Source organism: Cydia fagiglandana, chromosome 7 (genome assembly GCF_963556715.1).
Source record: "Cydia fagiglandana chromosome 7, ilCydFagi1.1, whole genome shotgun sequence".
Taxonomy (NCBI): Eukaryota; Metazoa; Arthropoda; class Insecta; order Lepidoptera; family Tortricidae; genus Cydia; species Cydia fagiglandana.
The window spans coordinates 20,412,523-20,438,478 of NC_085938.1; the positions used below are offsets into that span (position 1 = coordinate 20,412,523).

General features: G+C 37.8%; 1 protein-coding gene across 2 annotated transcripts; it reads right to left on the minus strand.

The window, feature by feature from the left end:
* Window positions 1–248: 248 nt before the first annotated feature.
* LOC134666121 (uncharacterized) lies at window positions 249–23,991 on the minus strand. 2 transcript variants are annotated; one of them, XM_063523273.1, is made up of 7 exons: window positions 23,752–23,991; window positions 14,469–14,673; window positions 8,172–8,236; window positions 6,102–6,293; window positions 5,423–5,642; window positions 2,029–2,157; window positions 249–1,716 (listed from the first exon to the last, which is right to left on the minus strand). In XM_063523273.1, exons 1-7 carry the CDS (start codon window positions 23,940–23,942, stop codon window positions 745–747), a joined length of 1,974 nt encoding a protein of 657 aa, XP_063379343.1. In that variant the 5' UTR covers window positions 23,943–23,991; the 3' UTR covers window positions 249–744. The 2 variants fall into 2 exon arrangements, with proteins under 2 accessions (XP_063379343.1, XP_063379344.1); XM_063523274.1 differs by having other exon boundaries at window positions 23,726–23,991.
* Window positions 23,992–25,956: the final 1,965 nt, after the last annotated feature.

The following is a 25,956-nucleotide window of genomic DNA, read 5'->3' on the forward strand; positions in this document are numbered from 1 at the left end:
ACACGGCCGGTTTCCATCCTTACTTGGTAGATATTCCGCCAATTCGCACTAAGCGCTTTGCTTCTACTTTCCTTATGCGCACTGCCAAGGAATGGAATTCCTTGCCGGCGTCTATATTTCCGTGCTCTTATAACCCGGCAACCTTCAAATCAAGAGTGAACAGGCACCTTCTGGGCGAGCTCGCTCCATCGTAGGCCACGTCTACGCCTCGGCTAGTCTGTGGCCATGAGTAAACCCATGCATAATAAAAAAAAAAAAAAAAAGTTGTCTACACCCATATTTTTACCGTTGACTGTCCCTCATGTGAATTATTAAAACTCAATTCTTATGAGTTTAATTATAGTCACGTTGACGTAATTAAAATTAAGTAGATATTATACAATCAGCCGCGAAATTAATTAAAAGCTGACCATGGGAAACTTAAAACGATTTCTTATTTAGTTTCCATGTCAGTTTCTTAAGTTGACCAGAAAACATCACCAGTATAAACTCATTTAACATTCATAGGCATTGCCGACCCTTCCACGACAGTCAAGCAAAATAAAAAACGGTCTTATTACAATTGATATTAGTTTCCTAACTTAAACTTGTTGATTTAATTATTATGTCAACAAACTTTATAATTATAAATTGGTCTATTGAATAACATAATTGACCTGTTTACACCCGATAACTTGGTTATAAAGTGAAACAAGCAACCAGCCTCGTGTCTCGAAATAATTGCAAACAATTATTGCTTCTATATCATTTTTTCCCTAGTAAATCATTTAACAAATCTTGATTACTCAGACTAGAGTCGCCAAAGATATTGGTCCGTGATTCCACCCTAGAGCTCCTTCGTCCAGAAACTGACCTCTTCCTGGCAACCGGCATACCTTCAGCAGAAAAAACCTGGTCTGATATCATATTGAAATTATTATTTAACTCTGACAGAGCTTCAGGGGGTATTTCGCCTTGCGCATTGACTAATTCATTGATTTTGTCGACAGCTTGCAAATGCTCAACTATCGTATCGTTATTAAATCTCGATTGGGTGTACTGTCTCATGTGTTTGTCGATAACTTTGCTACTTTTTTCTATGTCATGGATGATGTCTTTGCAATATGTCTCAATAGGCTTGCCAGACAATTTTCGTTCAGTCTTTGTTTTATCCAGGTTTATTCTAGTTGCTGGCACGGGATTAGAAACTTCCATGGCTTTAAATTCTTCGTTGATAATCGTTGTATTTTCTTCAATATTAACATCGTCATAAAACGAAACATTGGAATGTCTCCTTCCTCTCGACTTGGGCCTTTCATCGTCAACTTCACTAAGTTGTTCCTCTATTGATTCATCAGTGGATCTCCTCCTTAGAGCACTAGATTTTCTGGATAAAGAATCATCATTTTTAATTTTGTTGAGTAAATCTGCTTTCATAGTATCTAATTTCTTTTGAACTTCATCAGGCGAGGAGTTTTTGAAATCGAGTTCTTCGTCAAAGATAGCTAGGTCAGCCATTCCGTCTTGTACGGATTTGGCTATTTCTATCATGTCGTCGGATCCCTTGGAGCTTTTGCTGGTGTTGTTGGAGGACCGAGTGCTGTTGCTGAGGCGACTACGAGCTGCGAATCGGAGGCGGGGCTCGCCGGATGAGCTGGTTTCCTCGTCGTGAGACAAGGCGCTGCTAAGACTGCGGGAGTTCTCGCACATTTTTGCTAGCATGTTGTTCTGGTCCCCCTGTAATAAATAATTATCAATAAATCGACAGCTTCCAACAAATGCCATCCGATACCTCTCTTGCTCGACGTCTTCACATCTAAGTAGGTTGGTTACGCTATTAACGAGAGTAATAACATACCTACTATAAAAGAAATGTTTGTATAAAATAACATAATAGTTTGTTAGTACTTACACTAAAAATGGGATTTGCGAACTATGTGACACCTGTTAAATACTCGGTTGTAGGACATTTCTTTTTCTAGCCTGAGTGTCCCTGAGTGAATTATTTCCAAGCAAGATTTTAACATACTCGTTAGCTAACATACTGACACTGCCTCTGTCGTCGTCACGGATATCCTGGCTGCGCGTGTATTTACGTGGCTGCTGCGTTGGAATAGATTTCACTGGGGACTTTACGACTCTGCCCGGACGCGCCGAGTAGATCATCTTCTCTTTCATCTAGAAACATACATTAGAACAAATTAACAATAGATTCGAGACACAGATACTGTAGCAAAGCACGGGAAAAATATATAGTCTAAATAATATTATTCTTAAGAGCCAACAGGAGTGGTCATTTCTCCATACAAACGTAGTCCTCGTTTTCCTCCGTGGTTTTTGAAGCTAGAGCAATGATTTTTTCAACACAGATTGATATTGTCAATATCTGTGTCGGACCGTTTTGCTTTTTTTGATATTTTTGTTTTTTAAGGCGCTAGAGCCCTTCAAAAATGGCCAAAATGGCCTAATTGACTATGCCGCAATGAGAGGCGTGGTATTCAAAACTGATATCAATTAGCCAAAAAAGCAAAACGGTCCGATACAGATAATTTCATAATCATTTAGATTTCCAAATTTGGTTACGATTGGTTAAGTTTTGGAGGAGGAAAAAGAGGACTACGAAACCTCGATTTTAGTCATTTTTACGCAGGATTTTTCGCCTCAGCTGCAGTTGTCCCTATCGCACTAATTCTAGGGGCGGAGTCAAGTTTCTAAATACGTACACAGCCAGAAAAGTGATGGGCAATAGTCGACATTTAATGTCGATAATCTAGTGATGTAAGAAGTTATCGATAAACCGTCTTGTGTGAAAATATCTAGATCCTCCTAAGACACAAGGGGTTTTGCGTTGAGAGGGAACACATTTTTGTAGTTACATAGGTACAATCTATTTTGAACTTTTTGATTCTAATATTTCAAATTAGAAATCAAAATCAAAAATATTTTATTGCATTAAACCCATAACGGTTTACAAAATTTTTAGGTACAGTCACGCTCCGTAATTGTCGAGCAATTTAAGGTCCTAGCTAGGGAATGCAATCTCGCACCAAGATTGGCGATTCGAGATCTCGCACGAAAAATCCGAATCGAGATTGGGTGTCTCGAGATCTCGACAGTCAGATTTTCGGGATCGAGATTAATATATCGACGAGATCGAATTTGACAAAGTAACTAAAAATGTGTTACTTTAATCAAAAATCTCTAAGAATTCCATACATATAGACATCGTAAAATCGGGCGTATCGAGATATTCCTAGGAATATAATGAAACGCCGACATTTCATGAACTGCCTAGCGAACACCAGCCATTTTGTGCAAACCTCAAGGTGTGATATTCTGATATTCCTATAGTCTATATGCAAATTAAACAAAAATCGTCTCCTTCACGATTTTCGTCGACATCTCTTCTAAATACTTAAAACTGGTATGGAAGTGTTCCTCGTGGTCTCCAGAATATGAATAGACAGGTTTTTATTTTATGGAGGGGGGGGACGTGTCGAAAAAAAGGAAAAAGTGGGCGGCCGACCAGCATTGATATTTGTTCACGTCTTTAGTCCTATGGGACCGATCGGTTCGTGTGAGATGTCGTTTGAAAGAGTATTAAACGTGCAATTATTGTTTTATAATAACCGTAGTCATAACTGTAGTAATTTACAAAATATTTAAAATATATGATTTTTTACCGTGCATGGATGGCATAAGTACTGACAAAACATGCGTCTAACTCAATAAATTATAACTTTACCGCAATTAATGTTATTATAAAATATACGAAAAATTTCATTAGCTTTCCAAAAACAGAAGTTTTATTGCTGTATGATATTATATAACAAAGTAATGATGAATTTTGTTCCGTCGCGTAAATGGCGGGCGACCGACCTCAACTGATCATTATTTCTCGGGTTCTATTTAACTGATCAATTGGTGATGCATACCATTAGAAAGAATATTAAACATACTATAATTGGTTTCTAATAACCGTAGTCATAACTGTAGTCATTTACAAAATCATTGAAAATATATGATTTCTCGATCAATTATTTTACAATGCGCCCGCTATGAAGCTAGGAATATCAAAGAATGCATTGCTCTGATGGATCTGCCGTCTCTTTCATAAGGAAGATCGTGATATGCCTGGGTTAATATTAGATCAGGAAATGGTGGCGTTTCATGATACGCCTAGGATTACGATTTTACGATATGCCGCCGACATACTACTTATTTAAGGTACCTCATGTTATATTTTGAAAATAACAACAACAAATTAAATTGACATTTAACATAAAATCAATTTTAATTTTTACTTTACTTCTATGAAATGCTATCGATGTTAAACCACTATTCATCTTTACTTAGAAACTGCGTAACAATAATAGAGCTAAAGCCGGACACATAATAGCACTGCCTGAACAACATGAATCTAAGGTCATATATTACTTAAAACAAAGTATTTCACTTTCAGTCTTGTTCGAGATCTCGAAACTATTAATCGAGATCTCGACCGAGATTGCATATATCGAGATTTCATGTCAACTAGGTTAAATTTCGAAAATACGTGCGAGATCTAGCGAGATCTCGAAATTGCGAGATCTAGATTGCATTCCCTAGTCCTAGCTGAATTGTTTCATACACTTACTCTTACTCTATAGAATGTCCAATCCTGCCTTACAAAGACGTTAATATTTATATTTGTCATGTCTATACTTCGTTTCTGAGCATTATTGAAAAAAAAAATACTTACTTGATACTAGTATTAACCACTAAGTACATAAATTCGCCAGTAACAGGCCACTATTAGTAACTGGCCACGCCAAACCAAAAATGAATTCTATTCACCTATAAATAGAATTCATTTTATTATAAGGTGGCCAGTTATTGAAACCTTATACCTACTAAAATGAATTCTGTATAGAGGTGAATAGAATTCATTTTTAGTTTAGGGCGGCCAGTTACTGGCGAATTACCCTATTCGATATCGAGTTCCGTAAACGTAAGCCGGGTAAGTAAAAAAGTTCAATCGCAATAGGGTAATTCGTCAGTGGCCACCCCAAACCAAAAATGAATTATATTCACCTATAAATAGAATTCATTTTAGTATAAGGTGGCCAGTTATTGAAGTTATTGAAACCTTATACTAAAATGAATTCTGTTTATAGGTGAATAGGATTCATTTTTAGTTTAGGGCGGCCAGTTATTAAAAGTGGCCAGTTACTGGCGAATTACCCTACTTAGTAGTAGCAGTAACAAAAAGTGACAATGCAAATTGCAATCAGTGAGGTGCGCGCCAGACGGGCGCACCGCACGCGTCTGTGTGCGTGAATTACACATACAAATACAGTCCGTCACGCCGCGGTTACGCCCCGTCAGATCGACGGGTATATTCAGCTTGAAATCTCAAAATTGACTTTTAGCTCAGCTCCCGTTTCGTCTTAATTGATTGTACCTCGATAATAGTGGACAGTTTATCAGCATTATGGATAGCCAAGTCCAAGTCATGCCGCGTGTCCTTATGTTTGTTGATCTCAGCTTGCAACTGATGCTTAAAATTCTTGGCTTCAAGTGCGAGTCGGCGCTGCAGAGTGCTTATAGTTTCGTTCTGCTGCTGAACCTTTAGCTGAAGGTCTGACAGTTGGGATTGTAGCTTCTCTCGCTCGAGAAGGTTTCTGAAAGAAATATTATTTCGTCTCGTCTCATAACAGTTTTATTTTAAAAGTCTGCGGACAGAATAGATCAGTGCTCGTTTCCCCGGGATGTTCGTTCTCACTCCCCAGGTTGGTCCCGGCGTCGAACCAAGGATATGATAGACGATTTACTCTAAACTCTTAAAATTATAATAAAAAAAAATTAGTGACCATCCACGTTTGAAGAAAAAAAGTCGGTGATACAGCACTAGGTGTATAAAGAGCTTATTTTCCTATAGATCTAACTAAATATGTACAAGGTGCGGAAAGTTTCCGAAAGTTCTCGAAAATTTCAGATAAATATCACAGGAAACAAATGAAACTTTAATTTTGGAAATGGAAATTTTTGAATCCTACACAATAAAAGGGAAGTTTTCGGATTTTTATCACGTGGAGATTTGGTAATCTTGGAAAGTTTCCGCGGGCATAAGTAGATCTAACCTGTCTTTACTCAAGTCCAGCAGGTGCTGGTGCTCGTCCCTCAGCTGCTGCAGCTGCATGTCGCGCTCCTTCAGCTTCGTCAGCGTCTCTTTCATCTGTTGCTTCAGCTGCTTGTACTTCAACTGCTGGATCCTCATCTCCTCGGTGTGAGAGTTGAGCACTTGCGGCAGCTCTGCGTTCGAGTTCTCGTATCTGGTATATTAATAAATAAACAAAATTAAATTTAAAAAAATCAGATTCCTCAGATCCATACATTGTTAGCTTAACATTTATAAAAAATCATTCATCAGGCCTTTAACATCTTGACAGCTGATTTATGCAGCGTCTGTAAGCGAGGAACAACGTCTCTCGTGGCTGTGTAATAGGTCAGGAAATGAATGCTCAAAAAACGTTGTAGAGGGAAATGCTAGGAACACAATTTTTGACTCCGTAACTTTGTTTGGACTAGTTAGGAGGTGAACATATCAAAAGTCCCCGGCTGTAGCCCCGCTGCTGGGGGGTAGAGGGGGGTAAGAAGGTCGAATTTTTCGGTTTTCCATTGATATCTTGGAAACTTTGCGTCTTAGCGACATGACTACTAAGACAAACCGAAAGCTGATAAAATTAGTTACAAGTTTTATCCAGTCAAGTTTTTCGATATCATGAATAGTTTTTGAGATACCCGCTCTTGAAAGTTTATTTAGGGATTTTAATTTTATCTTGATATCTACGTCAGTGAAGCTGTTAGGCCATGTTTGGTATCATTTTCGTATAAATCGGGGGTGCTGAATTAATTTATGGTATCACATTGACACTATTCAGAAGTAAAACCAAAATTTAAAAAAATATTTTTTTTAAATCCCTCTTCACGCTTAAACTGCTGAACCAATTTCGTTGAAATTTGGTATAGAAATAGTTTCAGTCTCGACACAGAACATAGGATAGTTTTAATAACCAAAAGCATCTTTTGAGGGTGTGAAAAGTGGGGTGGAAGTTTGTATGGGGAGTTAATAACCGCTGAACCGGTTTAGATGAAATTTAGGGCGGAATACATCTGTGATTTAGATGAAAATGATACCAAACATGACTTCAAACCTTACCTTGAGCAGTATTAACCTCAGGAATTCAGTTTCGTCGACGAAGTTGAATTCCCCCCATACTCCATTTCATAACTTTAAAGGATGATTAGTGAGATAAAAAGTATCTTATGTAGTGTCTTGGGACTCGAAATATCAGTATACAAAATTTCAATTAAATCGGTTGAGCGGTTTAAGCGTGAAGAGGAATTTAAAAAAAAAAGGTATTTGTTTAAAGTTTATATGTTTTTTCTTAGGAATGGTGTCAATGCGATACCAAAACTGAATTCAGCACCCCCGATTTATACGAAAATGATACCAAATACGGTCTAGTAGCGTCACTAATGTAGATATCAAGATAAAATTGAAAGCCCTAAATAAACTTTCAAGAGCGGATATCTCAAAAACTATTCAAGATATCGAAAAACTTGACTGAATAAAACTTGTAACAAATTTTATCAGCTTTTGGTTTGTCTTAGTAGTCATGTCGCTAAGACGCAAAGTTTCCAAGATATAAGTGAAAAACCGAAAAATGAAACCTTCTTTCCCTCCTCTACCCCCCAGCACCGGGGCTACGGCCAGGGACTTTTGATATGTTCACCTCCTAACTAGTCCAAACAAAGTTACGTAGTCAAAAATTGTGTTCCTAGCATTTCCCTCTATAACTTCTTATTGCTTGGCCTATAAGCCAATGCGAGACATTTGCGACCGCATTCGTGACTGAAGCAGGGAGCCATGTCGGCAACATATTCGGCGTCGGGATTGTGCCTCATTGCGCGTTTTCGGGTAAGGTCTTGGAACCATCCACGACAACGCATGGTTCCAAAAAATTCATTAGTAATTTATTTATATTAAAAAGAAACATTTAAGATGATTAACCTTTTGAACGCCATCTGAACACATCTTTATTTCTATGGTAACAAAAACGTGTTACGATGTAACTATTTGGCATTTTTGGCCGTCAGATCTTTTTGATGCTGATTGTACACAAAAAGTAAGTATGGTGATAACTAACCTTTGCAACGCTATCTCTTGTTTTTTCTGCATAGCACGCAGTACCCGATTTTCATTACTCAGCTCCTGCGTAACATAAAATTTTAATTTAAAATTTATCTAAACTCGTTGAGTCGAAATCCTGTTAAACCTTTTCCAGGCCGCACCAATCTACATGGTTTTCCCAAAAAAAAAACAAATAAATTCCAATTAATCCGGCTTTGATGACTCATTTGAAGACAAGCCACATTTTCAATTTTAATTTGAACGTTAAATCGTAATGTTAAAGTTGATATTCTATTGGCACGTATGTGGTCGATAAATCGTACTATGCCAGGAAAAGGGACAATGACAGATATAAAAAAATCCGTAACTTATATACACACTGTGCCTTAAACTCTTTTTTGGCAAGTTTTCACAAACAAATTATGACATTGATGCATCAAGGCGGTTTGTTAATAAACGGCCTACCGGGAAACACGAAAATCGAAATTTAGTCTATACTATAGTACTGTAGTAGATACTGGGCGTCAACTGACTCTGTAACCTGGGCTATAACCGCGAAAATCGAAGTTCGCAAATTGCGGGGATTTTTCTCTGTCACCCTAATTACGCCTTTGTCAGATTTACTTTAATATTATCGTTGATAAAATAGGAAATAAGGATGTAAGGCAGTATTTAATTAAGACTAGTTAATTATTGCTCAAAGTAATGTATTTATTATAGCGACAACTACAAGGTTTAGAATATGAAAAATGGTAGACATTATTTAAGTAATATATTTATATAAGCAGATTGTAAGTAAAAGTATATTGTAGATTTACGGAACAATTAATCGGCTTTATTATCACATCATTCACAAAAATATTATTTTATGCGTAATAAATATTGGTGGCTTAATAGTTAGTACTGGCTACCTTAACGTACACACTTGGCATAGTTTAAAATAGTAATAAAGATCGAGCAATAAGCCACATGATGTATTACACCGTAATCAGTTGGAATATACGTTACATAGTAACTATTAAAAACTCATCAAAGGGTTATATTCACATTAAAGATTGTAACGTACATACCATCAGACTATAACACAAAGAAAACATACAGAAATTTATAACAAGTCATAAAATCACAATTAAATAAAATTTACACTTAACTTCGTTCGTCGTCGTAGCTCTCCAACTGAGAAGTGACCCACAACTGTCAGACACCCGCTTATATTCGATTAGACTTCACCCCTTCTACCACTTCTTGGTGGGAATAACAAATAAGATGTTTCCTGCACATCCGGTTATTATAATAATTCAATTCAACAAATGTATTTGCTGCATTTAGTTTAATTTATTATAGAATAATTAACGCAAACTAATACAAATTTAATATCATGGCTTATTATTATAAAATACTTTATTTACCTTACTTATGTTCTGACAGTTATGGTCAAGAAATATACATGGAGGGTAGTTGTGTTATTGAACAGCAGTTCTAACTTATTATTTCGATATAAGTACGTATTAGCTTAGCAAAAGTGAACCATCTCGTAAAAATGTAAGTGTGATCTTTGTTTTTATACTACGTATCTCACACGGCCATACTGACAGGTGCTTCGTTCTCGAAGTACCTTATTTCTATATTTATTATTATTCATTTATTATATTAAACTTAGTATATGCAATGACTATTTTTTATTAGTCAGATACTATATCACATATCACATTAATCAAGTGAGAGCTCGAAGGCTCGGCAGCAATTATCCTACTTACAATCACCATACTACTGTTTCACTTATCACATCAAGTGAGCCTCAGTAGCATGTATCACCCTAGGTTGGCTACTGGTCCACTTATAACATCAAGTGGGGCACACAGGCTCTGCAGCAGGTCCCTATATTGCTACTTTTTCACTTACATCAAGCGAGAGCTCGCAGGCTCGGCAGCAATTATCCTACTTACAATCACCATGCTACGGGCACTTATCACATCAAGTCAGCCTCGGTAGCATGTATCGCCCTGAGTTGGCTACTGGTCCACCTATAACATCAAGTGGGGCACACAGGCTCTGCAGCAGGTCCCTATATTGCTACTTTTTCACTTACATCAAGCGAGAGCTCGCAGGCTCGGCAGCAATTATCCTACTTACAATCACCATGCTACGGGCACTTATCACATCAAGTCAGCCTCGGTAGCATGTATCGCCCTGAGTTGGCTACTGGTCCACCTATAACATCAAGTGGGGCACGCAGGCTCTGCAGCAGGTCCCTATATTGCTACTTTTTCACTTACATCAAGTGAGAGCTCGCAGGCTCGGCAGCAATTATTAATCGGTTATTATTTTGTCAAATAAGCTTTTTAACTACACTGGAATGATGTACACTGGAAGTTCTCAATCGATCGATAATCAACTCATGTCTCATTCACATAAGTAAACTTTATAAACTTTTCTTTTTTTTTTCTTTTTTTTTTTTAATACATAAATTACCTTAAGTATATAAAACTTCTTAATACTAATAATTTTATAAATTAACCTGAATCGTTTAACAGAAATAAACATTTATCATTTTTTTTTTCGTTCTTTTTTTTTTTCATTCCATTAGAACTTCCTACGTTGGGCACTCCCATGAATTATATAAACCTAATGTAACAGAATTTTAAACTCCGTTCGGCCATCCCACAAAACAACTATTTTAAAAGTCAGTGATCAGTATTATCTATAATGTATTCAATATGTATAGATCTATCTTTTATTTAGCTGAAGCTTCGGTGGCAAAATAAAAATGTGGTTACAAATAATAGGCAACGTATTTCTTTTTATGAAATGGTATTTTGGAGCTTCCATCGTAACTGTCCTTAAACCGCAGGAGATAACGCGATATTCTTCTAGTTGAATCTTAACTTATCGTACAAAGGCGGATTCATCTTACAAAAGTTGTTCTCTAGGATGGGTCTAGGATGTTTTGGGCTTCTGGGTAGGACACAATTAATTCGAAGACATATTATTTATATCAGTCATGCTTCATTATGGCAATAGGTTAGGTATAAATAAAAATAAAAATTGATGTTTGCTAAATACTATAGAATCAGGATTATACGATTCGTTTTATTACTGAACAGCTCACTCATAGCAACAAGTGGCACCAAAAGGTTAATTCACCTATCTACCTTCCACTTGGCTTTATCAGTATTCCGGTGGTCTTATGTTTTCTTGTATGTACCAAAATTAAAACAAACATTAAAATGAACCAGAAGATCATAGGTACAAAATTGCCATTGTTATAGGCTTTTTATTACCGCAGCATATTTAATTACCGCCAGACCAGGTAAATGGTGGTACATATACCCAAGGGCTTATGCGAGTTTACTACGAGAACTGGTAAAGTATATAACAGTTTAAAATATCGTATATACATGGTGTTCACAAGGAATGCGAAAGACCTTAACCACGCATTTCTGAGGTCAAAACAGAGAAAATAATGTAATATGTGTATATGTCAATTTCGCCCAAAAAAAAAAATTTTTTTTTTTTTTTTAATGTACTTGTACTTTAAAAAGTATATGTTATTGGTAAACATGTCACTTAAAATGCATTTTTACAAATTTTTTTTTTTCGTAAATCATAGTTGTTGCAAAGTGTTACTTGTTACTTTTTGACATCTATCGATAAGGATATTTAGACTACGTCCCATAGTAGTAACATCGTCATCAAAAAGAAAACTAGTTTTTTTTTTAATTTTTTTTTTTTTTTTTTGTATTTGTATTAAATGAACTCTGAAACTAGGCGAATTTCAAAAAGGTTTAAAGGACTTTGTCTCTAAATATAATCAGGAATACGCTGCTAAAACTATTCGGCCCCCTCATGTTACACCGTGTATATATTTTTTTATATTCCTTACAGGTAGGGTTGTAGATTGTACTATATTTTGGCTCTTTGTACTATATACTTTTGGAAAAATATATAGTACGCTAAAATACTATATTTCCGATAAAAAGTATATTACACTCATGTTTAGTATTTTATCTAAAAGTACTATTTTTTTTTTTGAAATGTACTATATTTTTGATGCCTTATTCTGGAAAATACTATATTCCACCAAAAAAAAAGTTGGCAACCCAGTTACAGGTCACCTAGATGAATGGTCCTAAAGGAATATATTTACTTTGTACACATTTATTGTACTCTATGTTGTATATTTACCCCTTTTTTTTGTAAAGTATTTTTATTACCAAGAGAATATGTGCTTTTTATTTACTGACTAATTTGCATGTGCAAAAATCTTTCAACTTTACGGTTTCAAAACATAATTTACTAACACGGGACTTGAATTACCTCTGATTACCACAAGAACAATACTGACTAGTCTACTATTTTGTATGACGTAATTGTCTAAGGTTGTCACTGAGATATCCTTTTTTTTTTATAGTCATTTAATATCCATCAATCAGTAAATTTATCAAATTGGAAGCATACTTTCAAAAACGCTTTTATGCCAAACGCGTATTACTATCTGTACACAGAACTCGCAATAAGCACTGTAGGTGCAAAATTGTAAATAGCCGTTATTACTATTTATGAAAGTATCACGACTACCACCGACTGTTTTAATATCGATAAGCTTACGAGGGGCTTGTAACTGAAAACCAAAAGCGTGTTGACTTTATCCTTTACAGTTTTAAAACGACCTGACAGTTTAATATTGTTTACTGTTTTATACTTATTGAAATAGTTCCTTGATAAGATCCTGATCGGTGAGATAGAATCTCTAAGATATGTGCCTTCGATATCAGACTATTGAACCTAAGTAACTGGTGTTATATAAATATTTATTCGTATCAATCGTAACAAAAATAAGAAATAATGTGACTAAAAAAATTCAAAGGACGTATAAGGGTATTTCCACTTAACTGTATACCGTTAACGGCCGGTTAGGAAAAGTCACAAATCTGACGACAAATATCATAACCGCGACAATTAAATTAAGTATCAAATTCGTAACTAAACCGACAGCTGAACCTGACTTGATAAACGTACCTAACTTAAGACACGCGGTAAGTTACAATTAAAATGCCCATTGTTATTAACCGCCTAAAATTTCCAACGTAGTCTTTAATGCAGACCTCAAAATCTTATAATGAGATTCGAGTTGTAGCTAACTGATCACGATTAAAATATTTATCCAGGCCATAAATAACGTTATTCCAACGTTTGGATACTTATTCAAACCAAACTGCTTTTTTAAAATCCAATTTCACAAATAGCTTCTTTTTTTTATTATTATTCGATTCAGTCATTAACTAAGTCGTCATTTAGAATAGTATAGATTAGAAAATATTTATTTATGCGTCATTATGGTTACATAACAGGTTATGAAAAGGACAGACGTTTACGTTTATCTAACTCTGTAACTATTCGATGTGATTCGATATCTAAACATACCTATAGAGTCCTATTTTTAAGTGTAACCAATCATTCACAAAAATATTATTTTATGCGTAATAAATATTGGTGGCTTAATAGTTAGTACTGGCTACCTTAACGTACACACTTGGCATAGTTTAAAATAGTAATAAAGATCGAGCAATAAGCCACATGATGTATTACACCGTAATCAGTTGGAATATACGTTACATAGTAACTATTAAAAACTCATCAAAGGGTTATATTCACATTAAAGATTGTAACGTACATACCATCAGACTATAACACAAAGAAAACATACAGAAATTTATAACAAGTCATAAAATCACAATTAAATAAAATTTACACTTAACTTCGTTCGTCGTCGTAGCTCTCCAACTGAGAAGTGACCCACAACTGTCAGACACCCGCTTATATTCGATTAGACTTCACCCCTTCTACCACTTCTTGGTGGGAATAACAAATAAGATGTTTCCTGCACATCCGGTTATTATAATAATTCAATTCAACAAATGTATTTGCTGCATTTAGTTTAATTTATTATAGAATAATTAACGCAAACTAATACAAATTTAATATCATGGCTTATTATTATAAAATACTTTATTTACCTTACTTATGTTCTGACAGTTATGGTCAAGAAATATACATGGAGGGTAGTTGTGTTATTGAACAGCAGTTCTAACTTATTATTTCGATATAAGTACGTATTAGCTTAGCAAAAGTGAACCATCTCGTAAAAATGTAAGTGTGATCTTTGTTTTTATACTACGTATCTCACACCTTCGTTGGAGTAAAAGAGAAAGATCCCCGCAATTTGCGAATTTCGGTTTTCGCGGTAGCCGCTCTGTTTCACCCGGTGCGTCTTCCACGTCTTGCGTTGCGTATGTAAAATATATCAAATTACCTGCAAGTGATACTGGGCGTCAGCCAACTGATTCTGTAGCTGCTTCACTCGGTGCGTTTTAGCTGACAGCACACGTTGGGTAACCGAACGGTCCGGCTTCAGTGATTGGCTGGACATGCCGCCGGCGAGAGGGTTCATGCGCTTGCGCTTTGTCAGCAAGTTTAGACGGGAGCTGCTGCTGTATACGGTCGCTGCTGACTCTTTTCTGTAATAAATATTAAGGAAAAATTATTTATTTTTGCAGAACACTGCTGAGAGGGACTTAGAAATGTAAGTTGTTAGCCTCTCCCTCTTTGCAGCATATTGGCAGAAAGTGTCGGACGAAGGAACACAACCCGATACAATTCCAACGAGATTTAATTGAGATTGAGATTTAATAACAAGTTATCAATAACAACAAGTAACCGTTTTGAGTTCAAACCAATAACAATATTCTATCAAAACTAGTTGGTTTTGATACATTTGATACGACTTCAAGGTCGTATCAAAATAAGATGTTAAATCTGAACAAGTTGTTAAATATAAATCTGAGCCGAAAGTAAAACCAAATCCACTCAACAGGAATTCTAACCACGTGTTTTAAACAATGTGTGAAAGGAATCGTACTCGACATAGTTGTAGGGGTATTTACGAAGGCCCATTATATAAGTTCATATTACAAATAGGGTTTAACAAAGCAGTTCGGTAAATGGGCAGGAAAACCATAAAGGAAACACGAGTCGATGTCCTTCAAACTCGCTTAAATCCACACAAAGTTGTGAAGGGATTGAGGATATTTACTGAGATAACCATTTAGATTGACGTGTTATAATACAACAGAATAAACTTCAAAGCATGGCCTTTGGGCGTATTGGTTTACCAATACGTTAACAACGAATTTTTAGAAATATTTTTCTTACACTAATTTTAAATAAAATTATGTATGTGTCGGCGGCCGATCGTAAGATCAGGCAGATCATAATGTTCCTGTGTAATATTTTGACGATAGTCACATTAAACCAATATGTAGGAAGGATAGGTTAAATTCGTTAGGTTGCTTCAGATGCCCGAAGGGCAAACTGCCCAGAAATAGGAGTCCCGCGTAGCGGGGCTCGTCGACTCAGGGAACGAGTCAAAGATTTTAACGTTCTTGACAGAGTGGTCGTGGTTGTATGATGGGACGTGTCTATCGTGGATAACGCAGCCCTCGCAATGCGCCTCCATTTGCCACGGTCTTCGGCGTTACGGGAACATTGGACTATGGTGGTTTGTGTCGCAGATTTTATCAGGTCTGTCCAGCGCGTAGGTGACCGACCTCGTGACCGCTTGCCTTCCACTCGTCCTTGGACAACGAGACGTTCCATGATATGACTGATATTACGATCGGCCGCCGACATATGCATGTATAGGTACCTATGTACAGTCAGCAGTAGACGTTGCTAAACGGGTGAGGTGTTCAATACGAGTCAAAAATTGCCTACTCCAGAGCACACAGTCGCTGTGGCCGAAATCGGTCAGGAGAGCATCATCATCATGCCAACGAATTTTTGGGCCGCCCTGTATGCAATCTTGCTGGTACTTGAGTATTTTAGCAATATTTTTAGAAACAATTACACTGTTAATGCTTTTACAACTCAAGAAAAAGAGAACCAACTTAAAAGATGAACAATAAATCTTTCGAGAGAATCGTTTAATTGCTGATCTGGCTGGAATGCTGACCTAGGCGCCCTAATTATTAGTATCGATACTAAGAGCCTACCCTTATTAGTATTCCGAGTGCTGATCTTGCCCGCCGGTCCTCCTACCAACTCAATGTACCAAACATTTAAACCAGCATAAACTGACCTCAAAATTCGATACAAATAATAACAACCATAGACCACGTTTATAAATGGGTTTTAGTTTAAAAAGTGGTTATAATAACGCCCCGTCGGCAACTTACTAACTCGATCTCACTTGAGTTGACAGCCTATCCATAATTATAGGAAAATTATAAGGGGATGACATTACCATTTAAACTTGCTAAGCTAGCAAATTGTTGACATTACAGTCCATACCATACTTGAAGTCGAGATAGAAGTATAGTATGGAGTCGCGCGCGAGAACGCAACTCATACGTCATGCTATGGTCAGGTCATCTTTCCAAAAATATATTTACACGCCTGTAAGGCAGTAAGACTCGTCTCGTTCTAACACATAGGGTTAGAAAGAGACTTCCGCTTGTAAATTGTAATTTTTAGCTTTATAAAATATGCCACAGGCCGTTAGATACACTTGTACGTTTACCCCGGCTACACACGTTAACTATAAATCGTAGCGATTAATCTGTGCAGTCCGATTTGCGCAGTTTTATCTACCGTGTGTATGACATATCGTACGATTTATAGTTACGTGTGTAGCCGAGGTTACTTAGGTATGTATGTATGGACACAGCTACACAACAGAATGAGAGATGAATATCATTATCTCATTATAACAAATAGCTTTGTCTCTACTTAGGTACGTACCTAAGTCACAGAATAAGTAATAGTATTATCATACAGAACGGACACGCACCGCCCCGCCCCGACTCGGATTACCTCGCCCCGCGACTGAGTTCTGACGGACTCCTGACATACTCTCAGTTCGGCTAGCAACGCCGCGGCGCGATGACGCAACGTTCAAAATGCCGATGTATTTTGCGATGTATGGTTGTTTTTGTTGGGGAGGTAAGGGGGAGAAGGAACATCTATCCACCCCAAATGTCAACCCCTCCTGCTCGCGTGTAATGACGGCGGTGGAAACCGTGGTACCTCCTGCTAGATAACCAACGGGGCTCTGACGACCGAGCTAATGGCGGAATAACCATTCATCACCTACCTACGGGTAGAGGAGGCTTCAGCGAGCCTTGGAGGCTAAATACTTCCTAAAGTGTCTGGTGCAGAAGGCAACGGGAAACCACTGCACTATATTCCCTTGAAAGTTGAGATGGAAAGTCGGCATGAAGTAAGGACTCTGTCGTGCGATCCGGCTGACGCCCGGCGCCATCTTACCGGGCAAGGTGGTGTGAAATGTGCTACCGGCCATGTGCATGTGGCTCGCCAGGCTGCGCATGGAAACTCTGCTACTGGTGCCGTCAACACAACCGAATCCATCCGACACCCTCATCGCATTGGCACTTGGAATGTTCAAGGACTTGTTACCAACCCAAGCAAGCTCAAGATCATAGAGGATGAAATGAAACGAGTGAACATCAACATGCTAGGATTAAGCGAAACACATTGGCGTAACTCCGGCCACTACTTATCCGATTCCGGAAATAAAATTTACTTCTCGGGTCCGGAAAATGACAGCAGTAGGGGTGTAGCTTTCGTAGTGCCACCTCAACTTGATAAACATGTCACAGGATACAAGCCAGTCAATGATCGGATAATTAGCATCAAGATCAATACCACACCGTGCAAACTGAACGTGATCCAGGTTTACGCCCCTACGTGTCAATCCAGTGAGGAGGAAATAGAGAACTTCTATAACTCCTTATCACGAACCATCGACGAAATCCCGAACCGCGAGATAACTATGGTGATCGGCGATTTCAACGCCAAGATAGGCAAAGGAGAACATGGATCAGATCTTCGTCGACAGATCGGAAAGTATGGGATCGGAGAGAGAAACGAGAGAGGTGAAAGGCTCATTCAATTCTGTACGGAAGAAGACTTTACAGCGATGAACACCTGTTTCAAGCATCATATAAGACGGCTGTATACTTGGGTTTCTCCTGGAGGCAGATTTAAGAACCAGATTGACTATATTTTAATGCGCTCAAGGTGGAGATCGTCTATAATGAACGTAGTCACGTATCCAGGTGCAGACTGTGGCAGCGACCATCAATTACTAGTTGCAACGATTCGATTACGACTAAAAAGGATCATGAAGTCAAAATCGGCTCCAAAGCTACAAAAAGTGGATACAGTGGCATACGCGAATGAAATGCAGTACCAGATGGCGAGGATACCAGCAGACGACATCCCGGAGAGTAATGCCTTGTGGAACACACTGAGAGACACAATTGTACAAACAGCGAGGAAGTTTGCCCAGACAGAACCAACTCTGAAAAGCCATATCTCAGATGAAACAGCCAAAGTCATAAAAGAACGCCGGGAATTGAAGCAGGGAGGACTATCTAGCCCAGAACAGTTCCAACGGTATGCTCAACTAAGCTGTGAAGTCCAACGGAAATGCAGGCAAGACTACAACGCTTACATCAATAACATCTGTGTGGACCTTGAACAGCACTCGTCAAGAAACGAAACTAAAGACCTGTATCAGAAGCTAAAAGTGCTGACCAGATCCAGACCGGTACAGCAATATGGAGTCAATGATGAAAATGGTCAACTTCTTACGGAACTGGATCAAGTACTGGACCGCTGGAAGAAGTACTGCGCGTCACTTTACGACTGTACTGACGCCTCAGTTTCGACGAGTTTGTGGACCGCGGATGAACCTGACATACTCCCTTCGGAAGTTGAGCAAGCCCTCAAGAGTTTAAAGACTGGGAAATCGCCTGGAAAGGATGGAGTTCCAAGCGAACTTCTGAAAAATCTGGGTAACGCGGGCTTAGCCATAATGACCAAACTCTGTAACCTCGTATGGATGTCAGGTAGATGGCCAGAGGAGTGGAGGGAGTCGGTTTTCATCCCGCTTCATAAGAAAGGATCGACAAAGGAGTGTGGCAACTACCGGACCATTGCACTGATCCCACATGCAAGCAAAATTCTCCTTCACATAATTAACCAGCGCCTGAAACACTTTCTTGATAGACAGGTTCCTGAAGAGCAAGCGGGATTCGTGAAGGGGAAGGGCACTCGCGAGCAAATGCTTAACATAAGACAGATTATTGAAAAAAGTCGAGAGTTCAACAATCCAGTTGTTCTCTGATTCATTGACTACACAAAGGCATTTGACTGCGTGCAGTGGGGGGAACTATGGTCTGTACTGACAGAGATGGGAGCACCGGAGCATCTCATAGGATTAATTCGTAACTTGTATACTGACAACAGAAGCTACATTAGAATTGGATCAGAATGTTCCAAAATGTTCCAGACCAAAAAAGGAGTCCGACAGGGATGCATACTATCACCAATGTTGTTTAACATTTATGGCGAGTATATTGTCCGTAAATCTCTGGAAGGATGGCACAAAGGGTTTGCTGTTGGTGGGAAGAGAATTAATAACCTGAGATATGCTGATGACACTGTCCTTTTGGCATCTTCAATATCTGACATGCAAGAACTTGTCAACAGACTGGAGGTCGAGAGCGGGAAGTTAGGTCTTGCAATCAACCGAAGCAAAACCAAGCTGATGATTGTGGATCGCGCCGGCCGCCTGTCTGCAGCTCCTACAATCCAGGGTATAGACACTGTTGATGAGTTCGTATATCTGGGGTCAAAGATATGTAATGATGGCAGCTGTGTTCCGGAGATCAAAAGGCGCATAGGAATGGCTAAATATGCCATGACGCGGCTTCAGAAAATATGGCGTAATCGGGGAATATCCAGAAACACTAAAATAAGACTTGTACGAGCCCTGGTATTTCCAATATTTATGTATGGAGCCGAAACGTGGACAATCAAAAGCAGAGAGAAACAACGGATCGATGCCTTTGAGATGTGGTGTTGGAGGCGTATGCTGAGAATACCATGGACAGCTAAGCGCACGAATCACTCCATACTGTTGGAACTCGACGTGAAAGTGCGATTGTCCACAATCTGTGAACAACGCTTCCTAAGTTACTTTGGCCATATAATGAGAAGGGGAGACGAAAGTTTGGAAAGGTTAATCGTTGTTGGTAATACTGATGGCAAAAGGTCACGGGGCCGTTCACCAGCACGATGGACTGACCAACTCAAAGGCGAGGAACCATCTCAGAAATTCTATGACGTGGTGAGGAAAGCGATGGACCGGAATCGATGGCGAGAGTGTGTTCGTGCCCGAACAAAACCCACCAACCACGATCATCAGTCATGATGGATGCGACCGAGAAGGTTGTTTTTCAAAATCACGAAATAAAGAACATTTATTTTTATTATACATATATTAAAAAGTAGCGTTTTGTAATTATTTATATTTAGTCCACGCTAATTGTGTATCGACAATTCGACATGACATTTTTGGTAATTTATTGCCGCACCATACTTTACGTAATATTTTACGGCCTTTATGGGTTACGGGTAAGTTCGCATATACGTTCAAATAATATTAGCTGTGACCTGTGAATAGAACAGTTTATTATAGCAAGGATCTAGGAGAAAATACCATCTTGTAAATTATGTTTGTTTCTTTAATTTTAGGAATAAAAATGTTTGATATTTACGTTACGAGTACAAAGATAACGCTCCGTGAACTCAAAAACATGTAAATAGTAGCCCTAAGCGACTTACTCACACAATGGCGCGTGTACAGACTTGCCGTTCACACATATACACGCAAACGAGTTTTGATGTATGGCGTGTCCGCCCTGTGCCTAAGTCAAACTTACAAGTGTATCTTAGGCCTAACAGTAGGGTCTTAATTGGATAGATGGAATACCACCCGTATTCACATTTTGCTTTAATGAGAGAGTGAGACGCACTGACATTGGACATAGAAATGGACAGGTGGAATACCACCCTTAGAGGCGTGAAGGAAGCGACATTTCACCCCACTTGCCGGACGGTTAGGTCAATCAATTTAATAAACGGGCTATCTTTTCTTCAGACACTTTCTGCTGACCGGTGCAGAGAAAGGGTTATTTCGTCGCTATTAGCAGCAATAAGTGTAATATTCTAATCATCCAATTTTTAAGCGCCGAATATTTTAACCGCGTAGCCAAGATGCCAATCGCTTACGCTCCGTAGCGATCGAAACGCAACTGTCACTGTCGCACTAATATGGAAGAGTGATAGAGAGACATAAAGCTTTTCGTTGTCGAAGCGATAACGATTGTACTTGGCTGCCGGCCTAGCCAAGGTTACTATCGCTATCGCTTCGACAACGAACCGCTAAATCCAGAGAAGAATCCTACACCACTCTAACTCGACTCAAACATAATTTATATTCATAAAACTTTACGCTATTGGCGCTATCCTATCCAAAGCAGGAAGTTCACGGAAACATGATCCAATTTATACCTAGCGACTACCTAGCAATTGAAGTTTAACATGCTTATCGCTGCCTTATGTATGACCCACTGCTGGGCACATGCCTCCTCCCTTTGTTACAATCAACGTCTATAATTATCGATGAGGATTAATGCCCAAAATATCTACTTACAATGACATGTGTAGGCAACAAGATCATGTACGTAACACGTAACTGTTTCTTATTTAGGTAAGCTGTAAGCACCTACTTTTGTGCATCTTCTATAATCTGACCATCAGCCATCGTAGTCAGAGGTGGAACACCAATGCTCAACTCATAACAGTACTGACATAAAAATAAATATCCGGATATTGTACGAAAGGTATCGTCTGGGGTCGTCCCATTCGGTTTTCGTCAAGTTCTTAACCTTTTGGCCGCCGGACCTAGTCCGCAAAGACGCTCACTCACACGCCAGAGCAAATTTTAAGTAAACAACTAATAAAAAGTTTAGGGATTGCAAATAGTGATATCGATATTTAAAATATTATGGTAAAAATCTTTTTAATTTAGCTTTGTTCTTATCCTGTTTTAATTTCATTCCAAATTGCCAAAATTAAACATATGTTTTACACCCGAAAATGTTTAAAATATGGGGATTTAACATAAAAAACAACCACTAAACAATGTCGATTCAAGACGTGATATCGCCGCACTAGGCTGTACGAGAAGTCTTTTATACAAGACAACGGCGCCCATGGACTGCCCGCAATGCAGACCGACAAGGACTGTTTCCGCGCGGATCAAGTAATAATAGTCTCTAGGTCAACGGCGTAAGCGCTTGTCGGTACGTAAACTTTATTGGCGTAACGTTAAAGCTGCGCATCATGTGTCGATAAAGTCAATATACCGGAACTGTTTTAGTGAAAATTACACGTGGGTTGAATTTTTAATGAGTGAAGATATTATTCCGGAATTAGAATCTATCATTATAATTTCAGTTTGGTTTACATTAATCTGTAGGCAAACTCTTATCAAAAAAACGTTCAACGACTTGTTACAAAAAAATTACACATTAACTTCAATGTTATAACAATAAAAGTAAAGTCTGATAAACAGGTATGTCCCTGTACCACACTTGTGCGAAGCGGTCGCTGCGGTGTATCCCTTCCCACTAAGCTATAAAATAACATCAATTATTTTTTTTATTTATCTCTTCTGCAATTAAATAGTCCACAATCTACAATGGCAAATTTACTTGTCTGGCTCTACTTTATAGAGCTAAAGAAGCTACCTGAACTTTAAATATAGTTATGCCTATCTGACTCTCGTTCTACGTATTCTAGTAAGTAGTTACCTACTATTCGTTAAAAAAAATTGGCGATTAACAAGTGTTCAAATACTTAGATAAAAACATATTTCTGACTTTATATTTACTTTAAAAATTCCCATATCGAGTTAACATTCCCATCCCTAGCTGTCTTTTATACAAGACAACGGCGACGAGGAACATGAAAAATGTTGAAAATTAGAGCAATTTTTTTAAATGCCTTATTATAAAAGAAGGGATTTATATAGCGGCTTAAAAAGCAAATAAATGAAAAAACAAAGACCTTAAATATGAACACGAGTGTAAATGAAATTGCAATTGTTATTATTTTCACATTAACTCAGTGGTTGAATTTGTGTCTTGTATACAAGACGACGGCGCCAGCGTATCGTTCTATCGTTGTCTTCTATACCGGACAACGGCGGTCAAAGGGTTAAATTAGTCCTATTCTGCTTTCGTCACCCATTCTACAGATATTATTGTCAGAATCAACGGTGGCTTTCAATGTAGAATGAGCGACGAAAGCAGAGTAGGACTCATTTACGAACTTGACGAAAAACGAATGGGACGACCCAAGACGATACCGTACGAAACATTCTCACAAAATTTGATGTCCGATCCACGGTGGAGTCGTGGCTCATCTACAGGACGAAAGCTCTATGATGGAACGAGATCGTAATATCGTTTGCTCCCTCTTACTTATAGCTGCTTCTAATCTGTAGATTGGCCCAAAGTGGTGAGCTCTTTAGTGGCACGGTTGACTGGCCAAATACCTAATAATATTCTACTCATGCTATTCAGTCATGCGTTACAGTGTGAATAAACTATTCTACCATATTTCTATCCAACTAACCTTTATACAATTTTAAAATCACCAACCTTTGAAATTCTTTCCTCTTATCTTCTGGTATCAGACTTAAGCTGGACATAGCTTTCACTCCATTTTCAACACATTTGTGTAAAAAATGCTCAATTTGAGCTTGTTTTGATAAAAAATGTAATTGAAGTAGTGTTGTGTATCCGTCGCCAAGGAAACCGATAACTGTCACAATCAATAGGATTTGAAACATTGTAATCGGACAGCCTTGTATTGGCGGATTTTGACAATACCAATGCGGAATAGGCTGCGGTACTCTTTGTGCTACATACTTTGTACCTATTTCATTATAGATATATTATAGATAGATATTAGTAGGTCAATCTGTATTTGTAACCCAATCACAGGTATTATAAAGAGGACTGAGTAAAGTATGCCATTACTAGTATTTGCCTCTTGACTTCGTCTGCGTAGAAATATTCAAATCGAATCTACACGATATTACTCCCAAGGGAGTAATTTAGAGGACTTTGGGTTAGTTAGGTACTTATATACATATTATATTACTTTTGAAATCATTGCTTATACATTATCATAAATGTTTATACCTCTCTCCAAAAAAGATAGAACTATTATTAGTTTATTTAAAATGCTGTGATAATTTCAACTGTCTAGCTATCACGGTTCATGAGATACAGTGTTGTGACAGATAGACAGACAGCTGATAGACGGTTAGTGGAGTCTTAGTAATCCCCATCGCGGGCTTTGCGTACGGAACCCTAAAAATGTAGGCGCGAAGGTTTGATCTTCCGTAGAAAATTTGAATTTACCGCCTTTTTTCTACTGACAAGTTGGGCGGGTTTGTTTTATTCAAAGAATATAATACTCACTAGTTTTATTTGCAAATTTTCCATAGAAATTAGGGATCAAGGCCTGTTCACTTCCTAAGAAAGTTATGTCCCCAAATAATTGCGCATGTGTGCGCCTGAAGCTTCTATGTGTGCGTTGGCCTCCGAGAAAAAGTTGCGAGTAATAAAAATAAAAACATTTTTCTACAGCAACATTGCTCCCAACTCTGATTTAAATTATCACGAATTTTATACATAATTAATCATAAAACGGGACTTAAAATGCTTAAAACTTAATTACACGCGATTAAGTTTTATAATGAATATTTGCTTTGTTTGAGCGTTATATGTATTATTATAAGATTTATGAGTAATTTACCATTTATAGTGGAAATAGTTTAATTTAAAACCTCAAACAGCTCGGCCTAGATCTATGACAAAGATATTTTATCTGTGCTTTTCGCTCTTGCAAAAATGGCCGCTCAAGCTAGTTCGCTTTCCTTTACAATAAAACTGAAAATTAGTTATTGTGTCGATTCACGGTATAAATGTGTGTGAAAAGTAATAATACAATGCGTCTTTTCATAAAATCAAAGTTTTATTGCATAATCATCCACCATAATAAAAAAAATATATTTGTCAATGACTCTGTCCAACTGCTGTGGTTAAAGTTCATAACGAACATTTTATTTATTAAATCTTTAAATAATAAATACAACGTAGCGGTACAACCACTTAAGACTGTAAGTCTGTACCTACATAGATTACAGCAATGCACATAGAAAATGTGCTAAATGCGGAGCAATGGCTGTTGAAGCAGCCAGAGTGAAATTTATACAGCTCTAGTGGGTTCAGAAGGAACCGAGTCATAACGCATCTGGAAAGCGTATTAATTAACCGTGAAGAAATGTATGAATACAAGTTAGAAATCTGTGTAAAATGCCGTGTGTAAAGTGTAGTGTATCTGTTTGTAAGTGTAATAGGTAGGTATGCCTAATGTTATTAAATTTGTATAATACTGAAAACTTTGTGAATGCGCTTTATTAATGTCTATTTTTATTAAGTTGTCAGGGTTTAATTTTCAGTGTATATTTCTATATGTAAAACATAATACAATGTTATAAACATAAATATGCCTTTTATTTAAATCAATAGATAATACCACAAACAAGGGGTAATATTTGCATCTTTCATATATTTCGTGATATGAAGATAACAAATATGTTTATCAACATAATTACTATATACCTATAATACCAATACCCGCCCGGCTAAACCGGTTGTTAACTTTAGTTCCATTGGTACACATCGAGGGCGCCAGTAGTATAAACGTATAAACGGTTGGGGACATTTTTTTGTATGGAGTTACCGTTCTTCTCCTAGTGAGTATTATATTCTTTGTTAGGGATCCATTTATTT

Bases quoted from the DNA above. Each gene is read 5' to 3' on its own strand.
- LOC134666121 (XM_063523273.1), bottom strand. From the start codon at position 23,942: ATGTTTCAAATCCTATTGATTGTGACAGTTATCGGTTTCCTTGGCGAC. The intron at 6,294-8,171 runs GTTAGTTATCAC...TTAATATACCAG, and splicing joins CAAGAGATAGCGTTGCAAAG to ATACGAGAACTCGAACGCAG. The intron at 1,717-2,028 runs GTCAGTATGTTA...TATTTATTACAG, and splicing joins GTGACGACGACAGAGGCAGT to GGGGACCAGAACAACATGCT.